The 21,339-nt window shown below is 35.1% G+C and overlaps 1 protein-coding gene across 4 annotated transcripts in view; it reads left to right on the top strand.

The window, feature by feature from the left end:
* LOC138691086 (coronin-2B-like) overlaps nucleotides 1–21,339 on the top strand; it is a 181,965-nt gene that overhangs the window by 121,580 nt on the left and 39,046 nt on the right. For all 4 annotated transcript variants that reach the window (XM_069812788.1, XM_069812789.1, XM_069812790.1 and 1 more), the window contains exons 8-11: nucleotides 1,173–1,259; nucleotides 10,744–10,866; nucleotides 12,606–12,723; nucleotides 14,249–14,397. In XM_069812788.1, the coding sequence (XP_069668889.1) occupies nucleotides 1,173–1,259; nucleotides 10,744–10,866; nucleotides 12,606–12,723; nucleotides 14,249–14,397 (477 nt within the window). The remainder of the gene's footprint in view (nucleotides 1–1,172; nucleotides 1,260–10,743; nucleotides 10,867–12,605; nucleotides 12,724–14,248; nucleotides 14,398–21,339) is intronic.

Here is a 21,339-nt window from a genome sequence, read left to right as displayed (position 1 = left end):
GAGACGAACAGTAAAGAAAGGTCAGAACCTGCGACAGCTGAGGATATAGCAGAGGTATTAGATATGAATAAAAAATGTGGGGATGTGATCAAAAAGTGCAAGTAAAGTGAAACTGGAAAAGTTCGAGAAGTATAGGGGAGAGAGAAAGTGTATAAGCAGATGTATAGAATAAAATATAAATATTTATAGGAAGTGAGAATAGTGACAATGAATTAAATGTAAGCAGAATGGTGAGAAAGTGAAAGTGAGCGCAAATAGGAATGAGAGAAAATAGTGAGAAAGGGTTAAGAGAAGTGAACAAGTGACAGCATAAAATTAGTACTAACATTTGAAATTTGGAACAGTAAATGAATATAAGAGAAAGATATGAGAAAAGGTCAAAGAACAAATAGGACAAATAATTCAATATGATAATTTATAGAGAAAATGTGAAACTGAGATTTTAGTGAATAGTAATTATAGGAATAAGGGAGTTTGAAAGGAGTAGGCCTGTATAATATTAGATATATTAGGATTAATGAACAAATAGAGAATAGCAAATGAAATGTAGGAGAAATACTGAAGGGGAGTTTAACCAAATAACAAAAAAGGTACATAGTATAATTGGGAGTATTTGTGTAGACGTGTATTGCAAATAATGTGTTAGTGTAATGATATGTTAATGGTGGCACCGGATACAGAAATGTGAGGTACACCATTACATGTAAAGAAGTGCTGTGACGAAATATATCATATCATATCATATTTGTGATAACACAGGCTTAAGTACAGAGGTTACTCTTCCCAAATAATTTGGATTTCAGTTAAAATTTGAATAATGTTATCTCTCTCTGAATGTGGAATAGGTTGAGTAAAGTTGAAAACAATTTCCTCTATAACACAAATTCATCAGAACTCTGTAGTTACGAAAACCGCAATCCTCGAGCTTTTTTATTTTTATTTAATTGAATTAAAATAAAAACAACATACATAATGTAGGCCTAAACACTAAACGAATGTGTGTTTATTATATGTATTGTATTTATTGTCTTCAATGATTGACCATTTCAGCTGTGTCTTGTTAAACACAAACAGCTTAATTTATTTATTTATTTAATTGAATCACTAAATGTTTTTCTCCTATTTATTTATTTTTGGTCTTGTCTCTGAAGAGTTTTGTTAATTACTTTCAGGGTGATGGTAACATAAGATACTATGAGGTGGTTGATCAGGCTCCATGGTTACATTACCTCAACCAGTTTTTATCTGGCTCTCCACAGGTATGTCTTTATTGTAGGAAAATGCTGAGCTTATACATTTTCTTATATTCAGTTTTGAATGTATACGATGGTTGTTTGAAAAGTTCATAGACTGACATAAAAATTAAACAAGGATTATTCTGAAACAATCTTTATTTCTCAACATAATCCTCCTGAGATTCACACACTTGGTCCACCGGTGCTGCAATGCTTCTGTTAGAGCTGTGCATACAGCAACATTCAGCGTGCCTGACCTGCTTGGACTGGTGAACAGGCAAGAGCGTATTTAACCCATCATTAGAAACAAGTTTGTGTATTGTGTTGTGAGTCGGGTTCCACGTGAGCTTGCTCCTAGGATGGCAGGCTCTTATCGTGCCTCTTCTGTTTTGTTTTACGTGTAGTTAGCTTTCACGGTCAGTACTGGATTCAATAAATATAAAAGTTGTGTCTAAGATAACTATCAACTTTTTATTTTATTGTTAATTTCCAAGTTTATTTGTCATAAAACTTCAATTTTTTAAATAGGTCTAAATACATGCTCTTTTTAAGGAGAAAAAAATATATCCACTAGGGCCTGTCCTAATTTTAAGAATCCTCAGTAGAAAATGGTCTCAAGTCTTTCGCGCACATTTCCACACACCTTTCCACTAAAAACTCTTTATCAGTTTTCAAAATATTTTAGCTATCTTGAACATTTCTCTCCACTTCACATAATATATGACGCAATATGCCTGAGGTACCTGTTTTCACTTTTAAAATCTTCCCACACGTATTGCATTTCGCAACACCTTCTGGTTTTAGTGTTTCTTTTTCATTTACACAAGATAATTTTTTCCAGGCTTCAGATCCATTCCTATTTCCATCAACCAAAACATAGTCTCCTCTCCGCATCTTAACTTGTCTTGCACTTATTGAGAATCCATAGCGTACAGTTAAAATGCACACAGGCTTCGTAACAACCCATTGGGCTCGCTTGGGTCATACTATGCTTGGTATGAGAAGGAGCGGGTACTGCCAGGCAAGCTTGCGCTCGGCCTGTTGTTTACATGGTCAAGAGCGGAATGTCAGACGTATTCTGAATGACACGGGGCAGGCAGGCTTGAAAGGGAAAACGCACAGCTCTAGCTGCTATACCCTCCTTGTACACAGATTCCTCGAAGTCTGCAAAAAAGCCATTTGCTGCTGCAGTAACCTCTTCATTTGATGAAAATTGCTTCATGGCCGAGTGACTTTTGAGTTTTGGGAAAATAAAGAAGTCAGGGTGCGAGATCTGGGGCCCGTTTCACAATCCTTACAAATTACAAATTAACAATTTACAAATAACAAGTAAAAGATTACAAATGCTTGTAAATTGTGTTTCACAATGCTATCTTATTAGTTTGTAAAATTTGACGAACTTTACAAAATCAGCTAAAGAAATTTACAAATACGGATTATTGGTTTCACAATATCGCAAACGACAGTTTACAAAAATCGCTAAGAGCAGAGCTAAAGTAGCTATATTTTTACTACTATTGATACATATGTTTATATTTTGTACTAAAATAGATTATTCTAAGCTTGCTGATTCATATTTCACCAACAGAAAATATAAAGTATTGTTAAAGAAAATTAAAGGTATTTAGATTTTTATATATTGGCAACAATGGAAATTCATGTGATGTGATTGGTCGAGTATACCAATACGTCTATTACTTAAATGACCAAAGTTAGCACCAAATTCAGTCAAATAAGTAAATAACAGATTTATTCCACGTACAAATATGCAATTGATAAAATAATTACGATATCTAACTACAAAATCAGGTTCATTTTTTGTGTTGATCCATCAGTATTTATTAATGTTGCATCCATAACCTCACAAACATTAGTGATCCCAGCACCACCATAAAAATTCTGTGCTATAGTAAATAACATTTTGGTGATCAGAAACCTGCCCCGAATTTAACTCTTAACAACATCATCTACCCTGTGGGCACTTTTGCACACTGACATCTTAGAAATTCCGTGCTTATCTGCTAACGCACAGAACTGACAGCAACTATACAACCAATGCAAAACAATACAATTCTCGCTTTGAGGTTAGGGCATCACTTTTCCCTTTTGGATGTTGGATGTGATGTCCCATATCTTGTAGGAGAGATTCCAACGAAACGGGACCCGAAACGACTTCAGAATACCGCATAAGTAATGTCGTTATTGCATTATTGAATTATTTATTTTTGGTGCAGGGAACTTCTTTTTTAAGTGCGAGTATTTATTGAATACAGTCTTCGTATATAAATACTTACGCCGTATTCTGAAGTATAGCGCGGAACTCATTCGAAACCTTTCATTAAATTTATACAATGATACGAAAGTGCTATTAATTCTTGGCCAGAGAATTTTACATGTACGTCTTCGTTTGATTAGTCCTAAATCCAATATCTTCGTCTGTGTCATTAGAAGTCCTTAATAACATCAAAACTGCGTTAGGTTAACCCATTGATGCCCAGATTATTTTTTTTTTATTATTTTTGTTTCACATATCATATTAAGTGAGTCAGGGGGACGTTGTAAGCGTGAGGAACTATGAAAATACTGATTTTGTTACTTCGGTAAAATTTTATGGGATGGGTCGATAACGACCCACTAGGCACTTCCTCGAGAATTTGTTCATTATAATGTTTTGATGATTTCTTGTTTTATTAATGCTCTTGCGTAGTATGCAACTTGTTAAATTTAAAAGTAATGTATAAACAAATCATTACCATATTAAAAACGCACACTATTTTTTTTTTAATATTTATTGAATAATAATTATAATTTCCCTGAGAGCTACATTCACATTCACATGTATTTTACATTCACAAATCTGAAAGGAAACCTTGTACTTGAAGAAATAAATAATTTGAAACACTCAATAAATTATGGTACATGACATAAAGTCCACACCTATGGAGTAACGGTTAGCGCGTCTGGCCACGAAACCAGGTTACCCGGGTTCGAATCCCGGTCAGGGCAAGTTATCTGGTTGAGGTTTGTTTGCAGGTTTTTCCCTCAACCCAATATCAGCAAATGCTGGGTGACTATCGGTGCTGGACCCTGGACACTTTTCACCGGTATTATCACCTTCATCTCATTCAGACACTAAATAACATGAGATGTTGGTAGAGCGTCATAAAATAACCTACTATAAATACATGACATAAGTCCTTAGTTCTACTCATGATATGGTGCACCTCTGACATGCTTTTACATTGCCACAAATCTTGTATCGCCATCTTTGTTGTTGGGCTATAGTGCCCACAGTGATCCTTTCTCCGGTGTTCTTTGATGGTATCGAAGGAATGAACTCGTCTTTCACTCTTTGGAGAAGTGTCATATTTTAGGCTTGCGTTATTTCGTGGCCGAAGACGAGTGCATCCAAAGACTTTCCGTATGATCGACTGACTGAGAAGCCAAGCATTGTTTATGCACACATCTAATAACCACGAAAGTAATGGTATGTGCCATTCTTTCCACGTATATCAGAAATAGGTACTCCACTCATATTGCAATTATATTTACGGAAAACATAAGGCAGACAAACTTTGATTTCCTCTTCTTGTAAAGGGGCTACTTCATGTTCGTTAGACGTGATGCTCACCTTTATTTCTTTCTCGCTTTATTCTATGTGTCGGTGGTGGGGAATTCTCAATTTCATTGCTGATAAGATCTGAATCTTTTCTAATATCGGTGAACCTTTCCTCATCATAAGGCTGAACAATGTCTGGTAGCTTTGTCACTAACTCTGCTGTGGCTTGTAGTTGAGCTCGGTTGGAATTCTTGCAGTCTTCAGCTCCAGAATCTGTATCCGCTATCCTCAGGCAGACCAATGAATATAATCTGCCCTGTATTTTGGGATTTCGGAAGAATCAGATCTCTCCAACTATCCTAGAATTTAGATTACTGTCAGACTAGTGAGTCTGAAAAGAGGGAATAATTATGATTATGGAAACTCTAATGAAGGATCTCAGTTTTCTGATGGGGCCAGTAGGGAACGCTCATGAAGATAATAAAAAGACAAAACGGGGTCATTCTGATTGTTATTCACATTCGGCTCTCATAGGTGCCGCTAGTGCCGAGAATTATGAACTAATTATGAACTACTTAGTTCGTCAAAGACTATCCAGAGTGCATCCCAAGCAGTGAGATATAGGCCTAACATTACACAAATAAAACAATGTTGTAAACGAAAGCGGTAATACGCCTGAGATATTCTGAGAAGTGCTATCAGAATTATCATTTCCAAAAGCACTCCTAATCCTTACACAAACTTCTATTGAGGTAGTTGTTCGTAAAAACATCGCTCAAAGGAAAATAATAAGAAAACAAAATGATTTCATAATGAAAAGCTATATGAAAGGTAATCCTCGAATAAGTGCTTAGGGGGTCGTTATCGACCCACACTAAATTCTAAGTCCTACTGTACAGCAAATAGCGTAAATATCGACAAAAACATACAAGATATATATTCTCCTGAATCTTCTTGGCAGGAAATACTGATTGTTAATAAAATTCACGGATTGAACAGAGTTTTTACTCACTTTTTCTTCTCCAAGGCAGATGGTAGTTGCGTCATATTTATTCGGCAAATTCCCGCACAATAATGACGTGGTCTGTTGGTTACCTGCGTGTTCCACAAGTGCATTGTACCCTTGTGCATCTAAGAAAAGTAGATACGTAGTGTTGCCTAGACTAATTCGCGTGGAAAATAATTTAAATCAATGGGTCGAAAACGACCCACCTGGGAAAAAAATGGGTTAATTCTTAATATTATCCAATTACTCAAAAATTAATTTAATAAGTATTTCTTTATTGTATTTATTCATAATTTGTTGCAATATCAAACTTTACACATCTTAGAGGTATTGTAGAAAATTTGCTAATTTTACAAGTAAAGTTTACACGTTTGTAAAATTATCCTTCATTGTGAAACAGAATACTTGTAAAGTGAGCAAAATTTCATTTGTAAATATTTGATTTCCTTTGAAAAGTTCAACATTACAAACAAAGATTGTGAAACAGAAGTTTACAATTTACAAAGCTTGTAAACATTGTGAAACAGGCCCTTGGTGAGTAGGGGGTGTGCAGCTACAATTCGAGTTGTACTTTGTGTAGTTCAGCAACCGTAATTGCACATGTATGAGCATGTACATTGTTGTGATGAAACAGCACTTTCTTGTTGGCCATATCTGCCCTCTTGTCGCGAATTTTCCCTTTGAGTTCTCTGGTTATTGCTCTTCCCTTTGCTAGACAGTCAATCATGATTATTCCCTTAGAATCTCAAAACACAGACGCCATGACTTTCCCAGCTCATTGAACAGCTTTTGCTTTCTTTAGAGGCAGGGAATCACTGTGCGTCCATTATTTCCACTGCTGTTTTGTCTCTGATATGTAGCAGTGGATCCAGGTTTCATCAGTGGTCACAAACCGCCTCAAAAAATCGGGAATATTTTCTCGAATCAAGTCAGACAATCCCTCAAAATTTGACATCGGATGTGCTTTTGTTCCAGTATTAACAAATGTGGAACCCACCTTGTGGATAACATGGACATACTTAAAATGATCTGGTAGTTTTTGAGGAAAACCTGTAGGTAAACAGCATACAGGGAAATTGAAGACACATGCTTCTTCTATCAAGAACACTTGATTAATTATTACACCTTCTCATTGGTCAAAACTCTGACATAAAAATTGTAGATGCAGCAAGTAATAGTCACAACTTGTTTGATATTTTTTGTTTTATATCACGGTCTGAAAAGCTTAAAAAGTCACGACAGATATTAAAATAATTTTCTGTATATGGGCTATTTCATCTCAAATCGACTGAAATACAGAGAAAATTGACCTTACAATTTCTAAATACAATGAAACTTTTTTTTTTTTGTACGTAGAGAACTGTGATACAGTGCTTTGTGCAAAATTTGAGGCATCAGAACTTCATAGTGTTTAAATTAAAAATATTTAAATTTATCGTATTTTCATAAAATTAGCAACTTTAAACTGTTGTAGCTCCGAAATCCTTTCGCCCAATGATCAAAATCATGGTTTATTTTGATGCTGAGAAATTGAAGTTTATATTGACATATAAACAGATTTTCTTACTTTTTATGGAAATGGAGAAATTTAGATTTTTCCTCATTAAGACGCCTTTAGCTAGGAAAAAATATTTTAAAAATATATGGTTAGATTCCACATTGAAAGTACAAATAAACACATATTTTTTACTGATAGCACGTTGATAAGAAAGTATTGAAAATATCAAATAAAGAAAATTAATAGTATGTGCGTGAACTAACCAACTGACTGTGAGGCGAGAGCTAGCCGAGACAAGCAAGGCCAGGAGTCAAACACGTGATGTTTCGTCTAGCAGTCATGACTGTGCTAGCTTTATCACAGGTTTTCATAAACACAGTAGTAAAATGATGCCCAACGCTCACTTATCTTTAGCTCTCGGCCAGTGTGTGGGGTACTGCGCCGTTCAAGTGTAGGCGTGTGAAAATAATCTATTTAATACCCTCGAAACTTATTGCCGAACCACTAGGCAAACAATGCCGAATCCCTCTTAATAATGCAAGGTTTTTCTCAATATTTTTTTACATTTTTACAAATGGTCAAAAAGCCTAAAAGTAAGTAAAATCAGATTATCTGTCTCTCTGTGTGCAATAAAAATAAGGCTTACTTCTTAACATAACCTACCAAATGTCAGCTTCAAAATAAGCTCTCGTCCAATGTTCTGCAGTAAATGGTTCCAGAGTTCTGAGCGCTGAAAGAGGCTTTTTTTTTATAAAATACGCTAAATTTGTCGCTCAGTAGTACGAAAACCGTTTGACTTTCGATAGCATATTTTTGAAAATGCACTCCCCTCAGCACCTTGTATAAGTAGGGAAAATTAGAGTATAAAAAAATGCGAGGTTTTTTACTGATCGATTTCATATGGAATAGCCCATATGTAAGAAAAGCAGTTGTGCATTTGGTTACTCTAATTCATTGTCTAACTGTGGATGCTGATGCTAATTTTATTAATAATGTTAATTTCATTAACTAATTCAAACTTACTCATTGGAGTAAATTAAAATCAAGCAATTTAAAACAATATACTGTATAACTGAAAATTAATATTGAGACTGTGTGCTTACGTTGTTCTTAAAAATGCAATAAATAGAAATTCTTTCTCTTTTCTTTTTTCTTCTTCTTCTTTTTTTTTTTTTTTAATTTCAGTTGGCATGTCAAAATTTTGAACCAACATCGATGACTGGATTTTTCAAGCCTTGGTCAAACTATGGATCAGGTTCACCCCAGGTACACAGCTTCACATCAATTTGAAACTGTGTATATATAATGACTATTGAGAGGTGTTGGTTTCTTCTCTTGCAGTTATGTTTGCTATTTTTATTCCAGATTTTCACTTTTGACAGGTTTTATGCAGTAAATTATTAAATAGCATGCGAAATCTTGGTAGGCATATGGAATATTTAATTCAGCTTTTGTTACTTCTCCATGCTACCAAATGAATAAAAAATAGTATTGCAAGTTAGAAATCATTTTACATTTTACTGTTGTTACAACAGTGGTGCATGCTTATTTTTTACGATCATTTATCATTACAATAGCTCTCCAAATATTACATTCACGTGGGTTATTTTTTGGTGAACATAATTCAATCTACACATCAGGAATCAAAATAACCAGTGCTCTAACATTAAATACCTTACTCTATGCCGATGATCAAGTCATAATTTCCAATTCAGAGGATAATTTACAAAGAAGATTATATACATTAAATAAAATATTAAAAGATTTTGGGATGGAAATTTCAGCGCAAAAATTAAAGATAATGGCATTTTTAGGACAAGACCCAGTCAGAAGTAAGATAATACACAATAACCAATGCCTCGAACAAGTACAAAATTTCAATTATCTGGGTTGTGAAATATCTTATCAAAATGAAAAAGATGTGAACAAGAAAATTACCAAATTTACACAAATTCTAGGAATAATAAACAATATATTAAAAGCTAAATTAGTACAAAAATCTACAAGAATAAAAATATGTTGTTGTTGTTTTCTAATGCCAGGCATTTGACAGTAAAGTCATTTGACCTCTTGCACTCCAATATAGTTAAATGGCAAGTTGTAGCCGATTTAAGTGAACACCATATTTTAATGTTTTGGTGGCTACTTCATTCACACACAACCCCCAGAATGTCTAGATGACCACACCTGCTGTTGGTCGACGGGTCCACTGGACCTAGTTGGGAGATCTTGTTGATCACCAACTTTCCCTCCTTAAGCCACTGGAAGACTATTTTAGTTCCATAGCAGGTCAGCACTAGGAACAGAAAAGTAGGAAGGGTAGGAAGGAAAGTGAAATGAACCCCTAGGCCTCGAATGCTCTAATACTGTCGGGGTCGAAGAAAGTAAGAGTTCAGTCACAGGACTGGATAGGAAAGGGTAAAGAGAGAATTAGGTATTGAATAGAGGAAAATTATACCAAATTCGGTCATTAACTCATCAAGCTGACCAGTGCTAATTGATGAGTAGCCCCTCCCTTTAGTTCAGCTTGTAAAATTATGCTTACTAACAGCTGCACCACGGGAAGGTAGGGATGGGACATTGGGTATTTGTCCAGATTGGTTCCTTAAAGCCTTCAATGGGAAGGATTAATGGCTCTCCCCCCTGTATTCGACAAATACTGTTTTGCAACCAGAATAAAAATATATAATACACTAGCATTACCCTCCCTTTTATACAGAAGCGAGATTTGGACATTAAAGAAAAAAGACATGAACAGAATCAAAGCAACAGAAATGAAATTTTTCAGGAGGACAGCAGGATATACTCTTTTAGAGCGAAAAAGGAATGAAGAAATTTTAGAACAATTAGAAGTAGAGTCAGTAGAAGAAAAAAATCAGCTGATACAAATTAAATTGGCTAGATCATGTAAGAAGAATGGAAAATTCAAGAATCCCAAAAATTATGATGCAGTATAAACCTAGAGGGCATCGTCGACCAGGAAGACCTTTTAGAAGACTGCTAGATGGGGCCGAAACAGGTCTACAGAGGCCTAATTCGTGAAGGATGATGATGATGATGATGATAGTCAATATTAAGTGTTACTTTAATAAACGATTAAGTCCGTAACAGGCCAAATGGCCTACTACATGTTTGGATGATGATGATGATGATGATGATGTTGATGACGACTTTAATAAAGGGCCTAATGAATTTAAGATTTGGCAGCAAGGAGACATAATGTAAATTCATATGAGCCAAATATCTTGTGTGTAACATGAGCTATGACTTGCTGTTACCTGCGATGTATTCATATCTGGTGCTTCTGGTACTGGTGTCATAGAAGATTATTCAGTTGTTTATTTTTATTATTATTATTATTATTATTATTATTATTATTATTATTATTATTCAAATAAAATGTTTTATTTATTTATTTATTTATTTTTCTTTCGTATCTTTCCAGAGAGGACTGGGTTTTATGCCAAAGAGAGGTTGTGATGTTACACAGTGTGAAATATTCCGGTTCTACAAGCTTCATGCTACAAAAGGGATGTGTGAACCTATTTCTATGATCGTACCTCGAAAGGTGGGTATATTGATATCTTATAGATAAATGCGTCTTTTGCAAAAATTGTAAACAAATGGACGATTGAGAATGTCAAAATTGAAGTACTATTTAGTGCATATTCTGCATGTATTAATACAGTGCAATGTCTCTGCCATAGTAATCAGCCACTGTACACTCACCTTGCTTTACAGCACTGTTTTAAATGATGTAACAGACATGACGGAGTAACAGATCTGACAGGTAACAGACATGACGAAGCAAACAAGCATGTGAGAACCTAAAATGTTTTTGCTTAAAAATCTTCAAAATAACAACTTAACTACTGGACACGTGTACTATTATGTCTTCTTGATCTTGACTTTATATGTTGTTATTTGTGGAAAACACAACACAAACAGATCTAACAGAGTAAAAATGCACGCTTAGACTAAAACACAAAGCAAGAGTTTGACACACAAACTCGCCAAATCAAAATGAGTGAACATAGCAGTACAATCAAAATGAGTCTTTGTGCATCTTGGCTTGTGCTGACATCTGTGGGATTTCTTTTTCAACTATGTATCTATAGGAACAGAATAGTGTAACAGACCTGACTGACTTACTGGACTAGAGTAATTATGTAATCATATTTAAGGAAATATAAACTCAGACATAAATGAAGAAGTTTTGATAATACCAAATGTTTCTTTAATTTTTTTCTCAATTACATTATTAAACAAACCTTTATCTGGACATAATCATGCTCCATTTTAAAAACTTAACTAGTAAGGACACTAAATTTTAGCTGTCAGTATGAGAATTTTATTTTATTCTCGTGAAATATTTCACATGAAGGAAATAATTCTTGTGACGTTTACTACATTAATATTGAAACTACTCACTGTTAGGAATTCATAACTCTATCGTTATAAATGCAATAATGGGAAGGGTAGGAATTGATGGACATCATTTGTTATACAAATTCTGCAAATGACCCAAATACACTGACCAGCTAAAAAGTGTGAATCATTTAATGTTTTTTTAAGAACTGTTATATTTTATAGCTTACTCTTCATTTTGCTTATATGCTGACAGAGGCTCATTGTAAAATGAAGTAAACATGTATACTGTGCACTTCATTTCTTTATCAAAATGCTTTTTGTTTGCAGCTCATTTTAAAGTTTTAAAAAATATTGTAATTTATGTAAAATTTTAAGTATTGTATTTCATGGAGTTATTGAGACAACAGCTTACATTAACATATGATTATGCACTGAAACTGTCATCTGTGCCCTTCATGGGCTGTAGTGCCACAAATTATTATTATTATTATTATTATTATTATTATTATTATTATTAAGTGCTAAGAAAGTAGAAATTGTCATATCAGGAGTATAGGTGTAATGGTCTGTTTCTGTCTCCGTCTGTTAGTTATTTTAGGGGTTTCCAGATCTTCGTTTTCCTCTAGGTTGATATTGGAGAATTATGCGTGGGTGTCTGTCTTTTGTCATATATCTGTATATGTGGGTGTGTGCATGCGTGCTTTTGCATTTTGATGTGCCACCTGAACACTAACTACCGGTACTTATTCTTTATGTTATCATGAGACTGCATATTTTGTACTTGACATAAATATATTATATAATATATAGAGAGGCAGCGAAAGGTTTTTAAGTTTGGTAACTTTTCACTGCCTCTCTCTGTATATAGCTCATTTCATGGAGAAATCCAAGTAAGCTCCATCCAGTATTACACTTACTGCATCTTTACTGTTACAGAGTGATACATTCCAGGAAGATCTATTTCCAGACACGGCTGCACCCACCCCAGCCATTTCAGCTCGTGACTGGATCAATGGAAGGAACTGTAACCCGGTTCTAATGTCTATGAATACAGGTCAGATACTATAAGATCTACCATTAATTCATATAGTTTTCGATCCCTTGCAGATACTGTGAGATTTCTGATAAACGAAGCGAGTATGGTGCAAATTTTCTTCGAATATTTCAGTGTCCTCTATCACCCTCATTCCTGCAGCGTTCAGTTATTGCCATGTTCTACCAATAGGGATATCCTGAACTAGCACCAACAGATAGCGCACGTGTACTTTGAGGGATGCGCTTTGTGTGTGCATTTGTTTTCCAGTATATAAACATTGAGGATATACGTAGTGTATTAGTATATTAAATACTCTTAAAAACAACTAAAAATGGCAAATTTTTGTTATATTCCTATATGTAAACAACAGGGAAAGCTTTTTGCCTTCAGTCAGGTCCCGAAATATTCTGAATACATATTTAAACCTTAAAAAATATAAGTAATTAAATTGCTCCTCGAAAGTGCTAACTATTAAATAAAAGTAACTACTTCAAGTAAAGAATTGTTGACTACAGTTTCATTTTTGAAGAGGAAAAAGAAAAATTAATAAAAACATATGCAACCTCGACAGCAAGCTATGTTAGCTTAGATTATATGCAGTAGTTGTAGGAGTCTCCGATGTTTACGCCTGCAGTAAACTCTCAATGAACTGGGATGTTTATTATCCAGAACGATTCATAGTGAAATGCTTTTCGTGAATAATGTTTTAATGTGCTGTAGACTAATTATTTAAACTGCTTTTTACTTCAAATTTTCAAAATCATCCTACATAGTATTCAAAACTGCATGTCCTTAACCTACAAAACGCACGACTAATCGTGATACTACTACGATCATATTATATCATCCTATTAAAAATTGCATTTGATCTTTCTGCAACTACAGAAAAAAAATACAAGGAATCCAATCTCGATAGTCCCTTCCCTGTGAAAAAAAAACATTGGTGGCTGCCTATCCTGTTTTTAGCATACAGTTCTTAAATGCTAATTATTAAAGAGGGCAATATTCACCTTCGACATACTGGTAGTTCCTATTTTTTTATTCGTGCACCTTGTTCTCAGAATTTTCGTTTAGGTTCATGAACATTCAATTTACTCATATCTATATTCTGCATACTGCAGATTTCCCCACCCATCTCGGGGAATCGTTCAATATTATACAGGTTTACATTATTATTTATTGTAAATTAAATTAAATTATGAAGTAAGAAAATTTGAATTATATTAAATTATACTAGGTTATACAAAATAATTATAAATATAATTTTGACACGCACAGAAAACCAACAAGCAGGAAAACGAAATCAACTGTATCATATGACATAACATAGCCCTGCAACATGTTGTGCCACATGGAACGCTCCTGCCATCTAGCGGTAAAACTTCGCATAAGATATCCCTATTCTGGGTAGTGTTATTTATTATAAAGCCAATTTCCTGTCTTTGTTAGTAGAAATGACATTGGTTTTGAGTGTGTAAAAAAGATATCAAATTATTATTTGTGAATTCTGTATATTGTTGATGAATTTTCATTTTGTTAACAGGTGTGGCTATACGAACACATAAACCACAGCCTCCTCCTACCAATATTGTTGCTCCAATAACAGCACTTCCAACAGCCAACAATAACAATATTAAGAAATTTGCCTTCCTATCTCAAGAGACAGTGCCTGATTATCGTCCTATTGATAATGTAAGTATTGGAATGCAATTAAAAAGCTTTTAAGATGTCAAGGGAATAAAGTGAAACTTATGTCTTTGTGTCAGTTTTTAAGAGACTGGGGAGAAAAACTGTACACAGCAAACTCTCGATTATTAATGCTAATTACTGGACAAAATGGCATGAATAAACGAAAAACACGAATAATCGGAAATGTTCATTGATTTGCCAGAATGATGGTTTTTAACTTAAGAAAATCATAAACATATACCGGTATGTATAGTAAGCTAATTTACTGTATTTAAAGTTATTATTATTACTTTTTTGGCAGAATAAAAGTATCAGCTGCAGTTTAATCATTGAACTCACCTCACCACATAATCACATCAGTTGAAATCTCAGTTCTGTATGACTGTACTGTAATGATCTATAATAACTGCGACGTAAGTTTAATTTTAAAATAACTGTCACCAATATTCGACAAAAAGAAATAATAAAGTTAATTAAATTGTAATTACAAAAACAAAAGTCCTTTGTTGTGTGAACGCTCATATAGTAGACACAGTCAAAATACGATATCATTTATATTCTATTGTACTTATCAGATTACCAGGAAATAATTGGCATTCATACAGTCCTCTCTGTAGATTGAAAACTTAAAAAAAGTTTTATATCCATTGTTCGAGAATTAAAACAGAAAATCAATATCCCGAATTTAAAAGAAAACTTACAAATTAAACCAAACCCTTTAACTCTATTAAATATAGAATATAATCTAAATTTAACAGAAGAAATACTGAAATCAGAAGTAAGCACTGAGATAATGAAACAATTATCTTTAGAGACAATTAATATTAGGTACCCTCCACAAAACTGGCTTCATTTATACACTGACGGATCCTTGATCTCTAGAGAACAAGGTGCAGGTGCAGGTGTTACGTGCTGTCTCTTCTCACTTTATAGATCTCTTGGATATGGAACAACAAGTTTTGATGGAGAAATCGTTGCAATAAGTGGAAGTCTCAGGAATCTTCTATTTCACTTCAATAAATTTAAGAATGCAGTTATATTGTCAGACTCCAAAGCAGCTATTCTATCAATCGTCTCGAAACACACACCTTCATCTCAAACAGCAGAAATAACTAAAATGCTCTCTTAATTAATAACACTCAATAAAAGAATTGTATTCCAATGGATACCAGCCCATTGTGGAATCCTGGGAAAGGAGAATGCAGATGCTTTAGCAAGGAAGGGCAGCACTGCTACTTACAGACCTGTTACTAAATCTACGTATTACTCTGTGAAAAGATCTATTAAATCTACATACTTAGACTTCAACAAACAAAATTTGATAACACAATCCCAAGGGAAAAAATAGAACTCTCTGCATCATAATCCACAGTTAATTCCCGATTTACCACGAAAATCGTCAGTAGCTGCATTTAGATTGGCAACAGGTCATGACTGTTTGGCCAAACACCTGCATAGAATTGGAATATATCAGTCCCCTAATTGCCCATTGTGCAACTCAAACCAAGAAATGGATTCGGAACGCCTCAATCTGTGCTTCAGTGGCTGACCATGATAATATCTTTGAAAAATATTGGAGTGCAAGAGGTGAAATGACTTTATTGTCAAACGCCTGGCATTAGAAAACAACAACATATTCTATTGTTTCTAATTACAGTACTAAATACATTATGCATTGGAATTACTGTACAGTACGTTGTTAGATTTAGCTTTTTTAAGTTTTTCCAGTTCGGTTTGCTTATCTAGTACTACTGTACTGTGTTTATACTACAGCTTTGTGTCGATTGTTGCAGTTTATGACACGCCCACTGCTAGTTATGCGAGCTCAGTTCACACGTATTCGAAATTTTTTGTCGTTTGAATCTTTCAAACACCTTCATCGAAGCAAAAAAGAAAGAAATAATCCCATTCGTCCTGTTTTTCTTGAGACCATAACGTACCATATAGAAATATGATCCAGAAGGCAGTGATTTCAAGGCACAAAGCCATTGTGTATACACGTCATAAACTGTCTGTTAGCGCACCTGCCCCTCTAGCATCCAAAGTCCCTTAGCAGACACAGAGTTAACAAGGCTATTACAGATGAACATACAAGTGCTCTACAGATAATAGGGGTATTTCTTATTATGTTTAAAGGAGGATATAGACATATTGGTAAGTCATCACTGATTATTACTTACTTACTGGCTTTCAAGGAACCCGGAGGTTCATTGCCGCCCTCACATAAGCCTGCCATTGGTCCCTATCCTGAGCAAGATTAATCCAGTCTCTATCATCATATCCCACCTCCCACAAATCCATTTTAATATTATCTTCCCATCTACGTTTCGGCCTCCCTCAAGGTTTTTTTCCCTCCGGCCTCCCAACTAACACTCCATATGCATTTCTGGATTCGCCCATGCATGCTTGCTACATGCCCTGCCCATCTCAAACGTCTGGATTTAATGTTCCTAATTATGTCAGGTGAAGAGTACAATGCGTGCAGTTCTGCATTGTGTAACTTTCTCCATTCTCCTGTAACTTCATCCCTCTTAGCCCCAAATATTTTCCTAAGCACCTTATTCTCAAACACCTTTAACCTATGTTCCTCTCTCAAAGTGAGAGTCCAAGTTTCACAATCATAAAGAACAATCGGTAATATAACTGTTTTATAAATTCTAACTTTCAAATTTTTTGACAGCAGACTGGATGATAAAAGCTTCTCAACCGAATAATAATATGCATTTCCCATATTTATTCTGTGTTTAATTTCCTCCCGAGTATTATTTATATTTGTTACTGTTGCTCCAAGATATTTGAACTTCTCCACCTCTTCAAAAGATAAATTTCCAGTTTTTATATTTCCATTTCGTACAATATTCTGGTTACTAGACATAACCATATACTTTGTCTTTTCGGGATTTACTTCCAAACCTATCTCTTTACTTGCTTCCAGTAAAATTTCCGTGTTTTCCCTAATCGTTTGTGAATTTTCTCCTAACATATTCACGTCATCCGCATAGACAAGCAGCTGATGTAACCCGTTCAATTCCAAACCCTCTCTGTTATCCTGGACTTTCCTAATGGCATACTCTAGAGCAAAGTTAAAAAGTAAAGGTGATAGTGCATCTTCTTGCTTCAGCCCACAGTGAATTGGAAACGCATCTGACAGAAACTGACCTATACGAACTCTGCTGTACATTTCACTGAGACACATTTTAATTAATCGAACTAGTTTCTTGGGAATACCAAATTCAATAAGAATATCATATAAAACTTCTCTCTTAACCGAGTCATATGCCTTTTTGAAATCTATGAATAACTGATGCACTGTACCCTTATACTCCCATTTTTCCTCCATTATCTGTCGAATACAAAATATCTGGTCAATAGGTGATCTATTACGCCTAAAACCACACTGATGATCCCCAATAATTTCATCTACATATGGAGTTAATCTTCTCAAAAGATTATTGCACGCATTATTTACTTATAAAATTTCTGGGGGTAGCGCTAACTTGCTACTCCCTTCTAGAGCTGCCCCAGATTCATAGAATAGCCCAGCTTAAGTTCATGGTGTAGCGTGCTGTACTTGTACAAGAGTGCAGCCGTTCGGTTACCCAATCATTCACAGAATAGCAGTGGTAAGCACAATAAGCCTCAGGCTGCAGTGCAAGCCTTTGGGTCTCTCCTCCACACCAGAGAGAAAAAGAATGGCGACTGCTGAGATGTCTTACATATGAGACATTCTTGTTCTCGATATATATGCTGGATTCACATTATTTTAACACAGAGGTAAATGATGGGTTCTCTGCTGCCAGCACAACACTTCCTATAGCTCTTAAAGCAAGAGAGGGTTACGAGGCATTCTAATCATGCAAGTGCACATAGCTCGAGAGAGCAAAACCTCTCGAAATTCACGTCTCTGCACATAAGTCTGCTCCTGGCCGGATGTTGATTCATCTTACCTACTGGCAAGTTCCAGTCTTTAATACTCAATGTCGTGTGATATTGTTATGCATGACCACTTTAATTTATCCCTTAAATTAGTGGGACATATTTACTAATTTTTATAAATACATATGTATTTTTCTTCGTTTAATATCTTTGCATTGTTATACTAGGGGCAGAAGAAATAGGCGGGTATGGCGAACCCCTCATTCACTACCCCGACTCCTATACCCCTCAGAACCTGCTGGGTGTATGGTCCTGTCCCAAATAACTTACTCCTCCATTCACAAGTTATGCACTATAGGAAAACTTAAAAGAACAAATAAAATAATAATGTGATTTCTACTAATTACAAATACCTGATTTACTGCATGTTGTTGTTTAGTCAACTGTCCGAACACAGGTCTGAAACTCATAAGTGACAACAATAAGGCATCACTAATGAGATAACTAAGCTAGGAGATAATGAGTTATGGTGGCCAGTTCTCTTTTCCCCTCCATTGCATACATCGCTGAATAGTAGACTAACATATTACTCTAATCAAACTTTAGATGATATTATCATTTATAATATTTCGCAAGTTAGCCATTTCACAAATATAATAATTATTAGGGCTAGGATTTTGATGACCTATAAATCATGAAAAAATGTCTTAAAAACAATGCATTTATGACCTAAAAATCTTTCAGAAATGCCCTAAAAATTGGTCTTACATAATTGGCTTAGTAGGAAAAGAGGTTTTGTACTAAATATTTAGACTAGTAATTAAATTAAATTCTAGTACCAACATTTAAGTTTATTTAATTTTACATATTTTTTCTTAGTAGTACACTTTAATTAATTATTTTACCTGATGTAGTTTCCATGTAGTCCACCACAAGACCACTCTTATCCGGAACTAGCAGGCATAGAGGAGTCTGTATTGAAGGGGTGATTGGACTGATCCATTACATGAGGTATACTACGTTAAAAGGGCAATATTTGTGTAGAAAAATGATTAAAATATTATACAAAATAATGGGTGTTAATGGACAAAATATGTAAAGAAAATATCAAAGGAAATAAACATTATTTTACATTAATAATGGGGATTTATGGTCAAAATTAAATGAAAGTGCCTAAAAAAAGACCGAATAAAACAAAAAAATGCTCTTATGAGTTGAAACGGGCAAAAAATGCCCTAACAAATATGTCTTAAAACACTCAGTTTATCACATAACATATAAATACTAAAGCAGCTATGTTTCTGGCCTACTAGAAAAAAGATGCAATTCCATCAACATCCTAGCCCTAATAATTATTATAATGTACTGTAAACCTAATACGAGAAATCAAATAGCCTATACAATTGGTATTTTGTTTTTATGTGTTTTCAGAATATTTTATTGAAATAGTAACTACTAAATAAAGTTTATACAGTTATCAATTTTGTGAATCATGAGGAAATTAAAAATTAAAGTGCAAAAATTAATATATTTTTACTGTGTGTAGAAAATGTACAAGTTATTGTAACATGAACGAGTTTCGTAATAAAAAATACTTATGTATTTGAAGCATACTTAAGAATGGCTTAGCTTAACAAAATAAATGACACAATAACTATGACTAGAAAACTCGTTCTGCACAGGTTCTCTTAACCGATCGTAGAGAAACACTACACGCCTTGGCAGTGGCTGTCTGCATTGATGATAGGACACTTTTAATGTCGTCAGAAACTTTAAGTTCTTTCAAGAAACAACGAACTTGATAAATAACGCCTTTACTATGACTACTGATATCAGGGCTCAACTGAGACATGATAGCTATTACTTGGACGATTAGTATTTAAAAATACTGTTAATTATGAGTGATTAGTATTTAAACAGGATAAATCGTGAAACAGCAAATGCCAGTAGAAGTTATCCCCACCCTCGCCGCTCAGCACCATGCTCGCCTGCTCTCTCTCTCTCTCTCTCTCTCTACACTATCTGTCCCGCTTCGGTGGACCACTGCCTACCGCCTCGCACGTATTTTATAACACGTACTAACAAATATGTATTAATACACAATAGAACCAAATTAGGGCGCATTAGACAACCACATGTACTAACACAACACAACACAATGCCCTACAACCAAATTAGGGTGCATTAGACAACCACATGTAATATGGTTTTTTCATTAAACGAACACTCACCTGTTAACTTTGCACTGTTCTCGAAGTAACACAATAGTCACCAGAGCCTCGTTTGGTCTTCATATTCTCCCTGCACAATTTGAGGAAGAAGTACACATCTTCGATACGGCTCATCACGACACGTGGTTCCATCTGTACACGAAGCTGGACACGGACACAATGAAGCTCTACCAGTGCACGTTAACACTTATTCCACCCCCGAAGTCAACCCCTACCAAGCTAAATTCACAAGCCCTCCATGTCCCCCACGCTATTCCCTGCAATACGTATAGCACTTTCCTTGAACATAAATAGATTCATTTTCCCTTCTACCACCAACTCTCCTCAGTAGCCGAGAGGTCTAAAGCGTGACCTAAAAGCGTGCATTTCGTTAGGAAGATACTCGGATCGAATACTAGTCCCTGCGAAGTCATAAGTAAAAAAAAAAAAAGAGAGAGAGATAGGAAGCAAGAAATAGAGAAGGAGAAGCTGGAGAGAGAGAGAGAGAGAGAGAGAGACAGAGGGTGACAGGACGAAGTTCCTCTTTTGCTTCGTAGATGCCGCATTCACTCTTTTTGTTCCACTTCCTCCACTAGATGTCAACCCCACCCTAAACCCCTATCTCTTTCCCGCTAGAGTGTGTGGTGAGCTCGTAGGGGAAAAGTGGAAAGGGGTCGTGGGCGGAGCTTAGCGTTCGCTGTTTTACGATTTGCCCTTTAAACATACTGTTTATTATGTTATTATGATATATTTTTTCGAACAAGCTGTCACAGTAATATCACAGACGAGCACTTGTCAACAGATAGCATTCGAATGCAGTGACAGGAAGGTCTCTTTGTTCAGGTCATAAACCGCTATA

This window comes from Periplaneta americana, chromosome 16 (genome assembly GCF_040183065.1).
Source record: "Periplaneta americana isolate PAMFEO1 chromosome 16, P.americana_PAMFEO1_priV1, whole genome shotgun sequence".
Taxonomy (NCBI): domain Eukaryota; kingdom Metazoa; phylum Arthropoda; class Insecta; order Blattodea; family Blattidae; genus Periplaneta; species Periplaneta americana.
The sequence above is the reverse complement of the archived record's forward strand: the minus strand, read 5'-3'. Positions and strand labels throughout refer to the sequence as shown.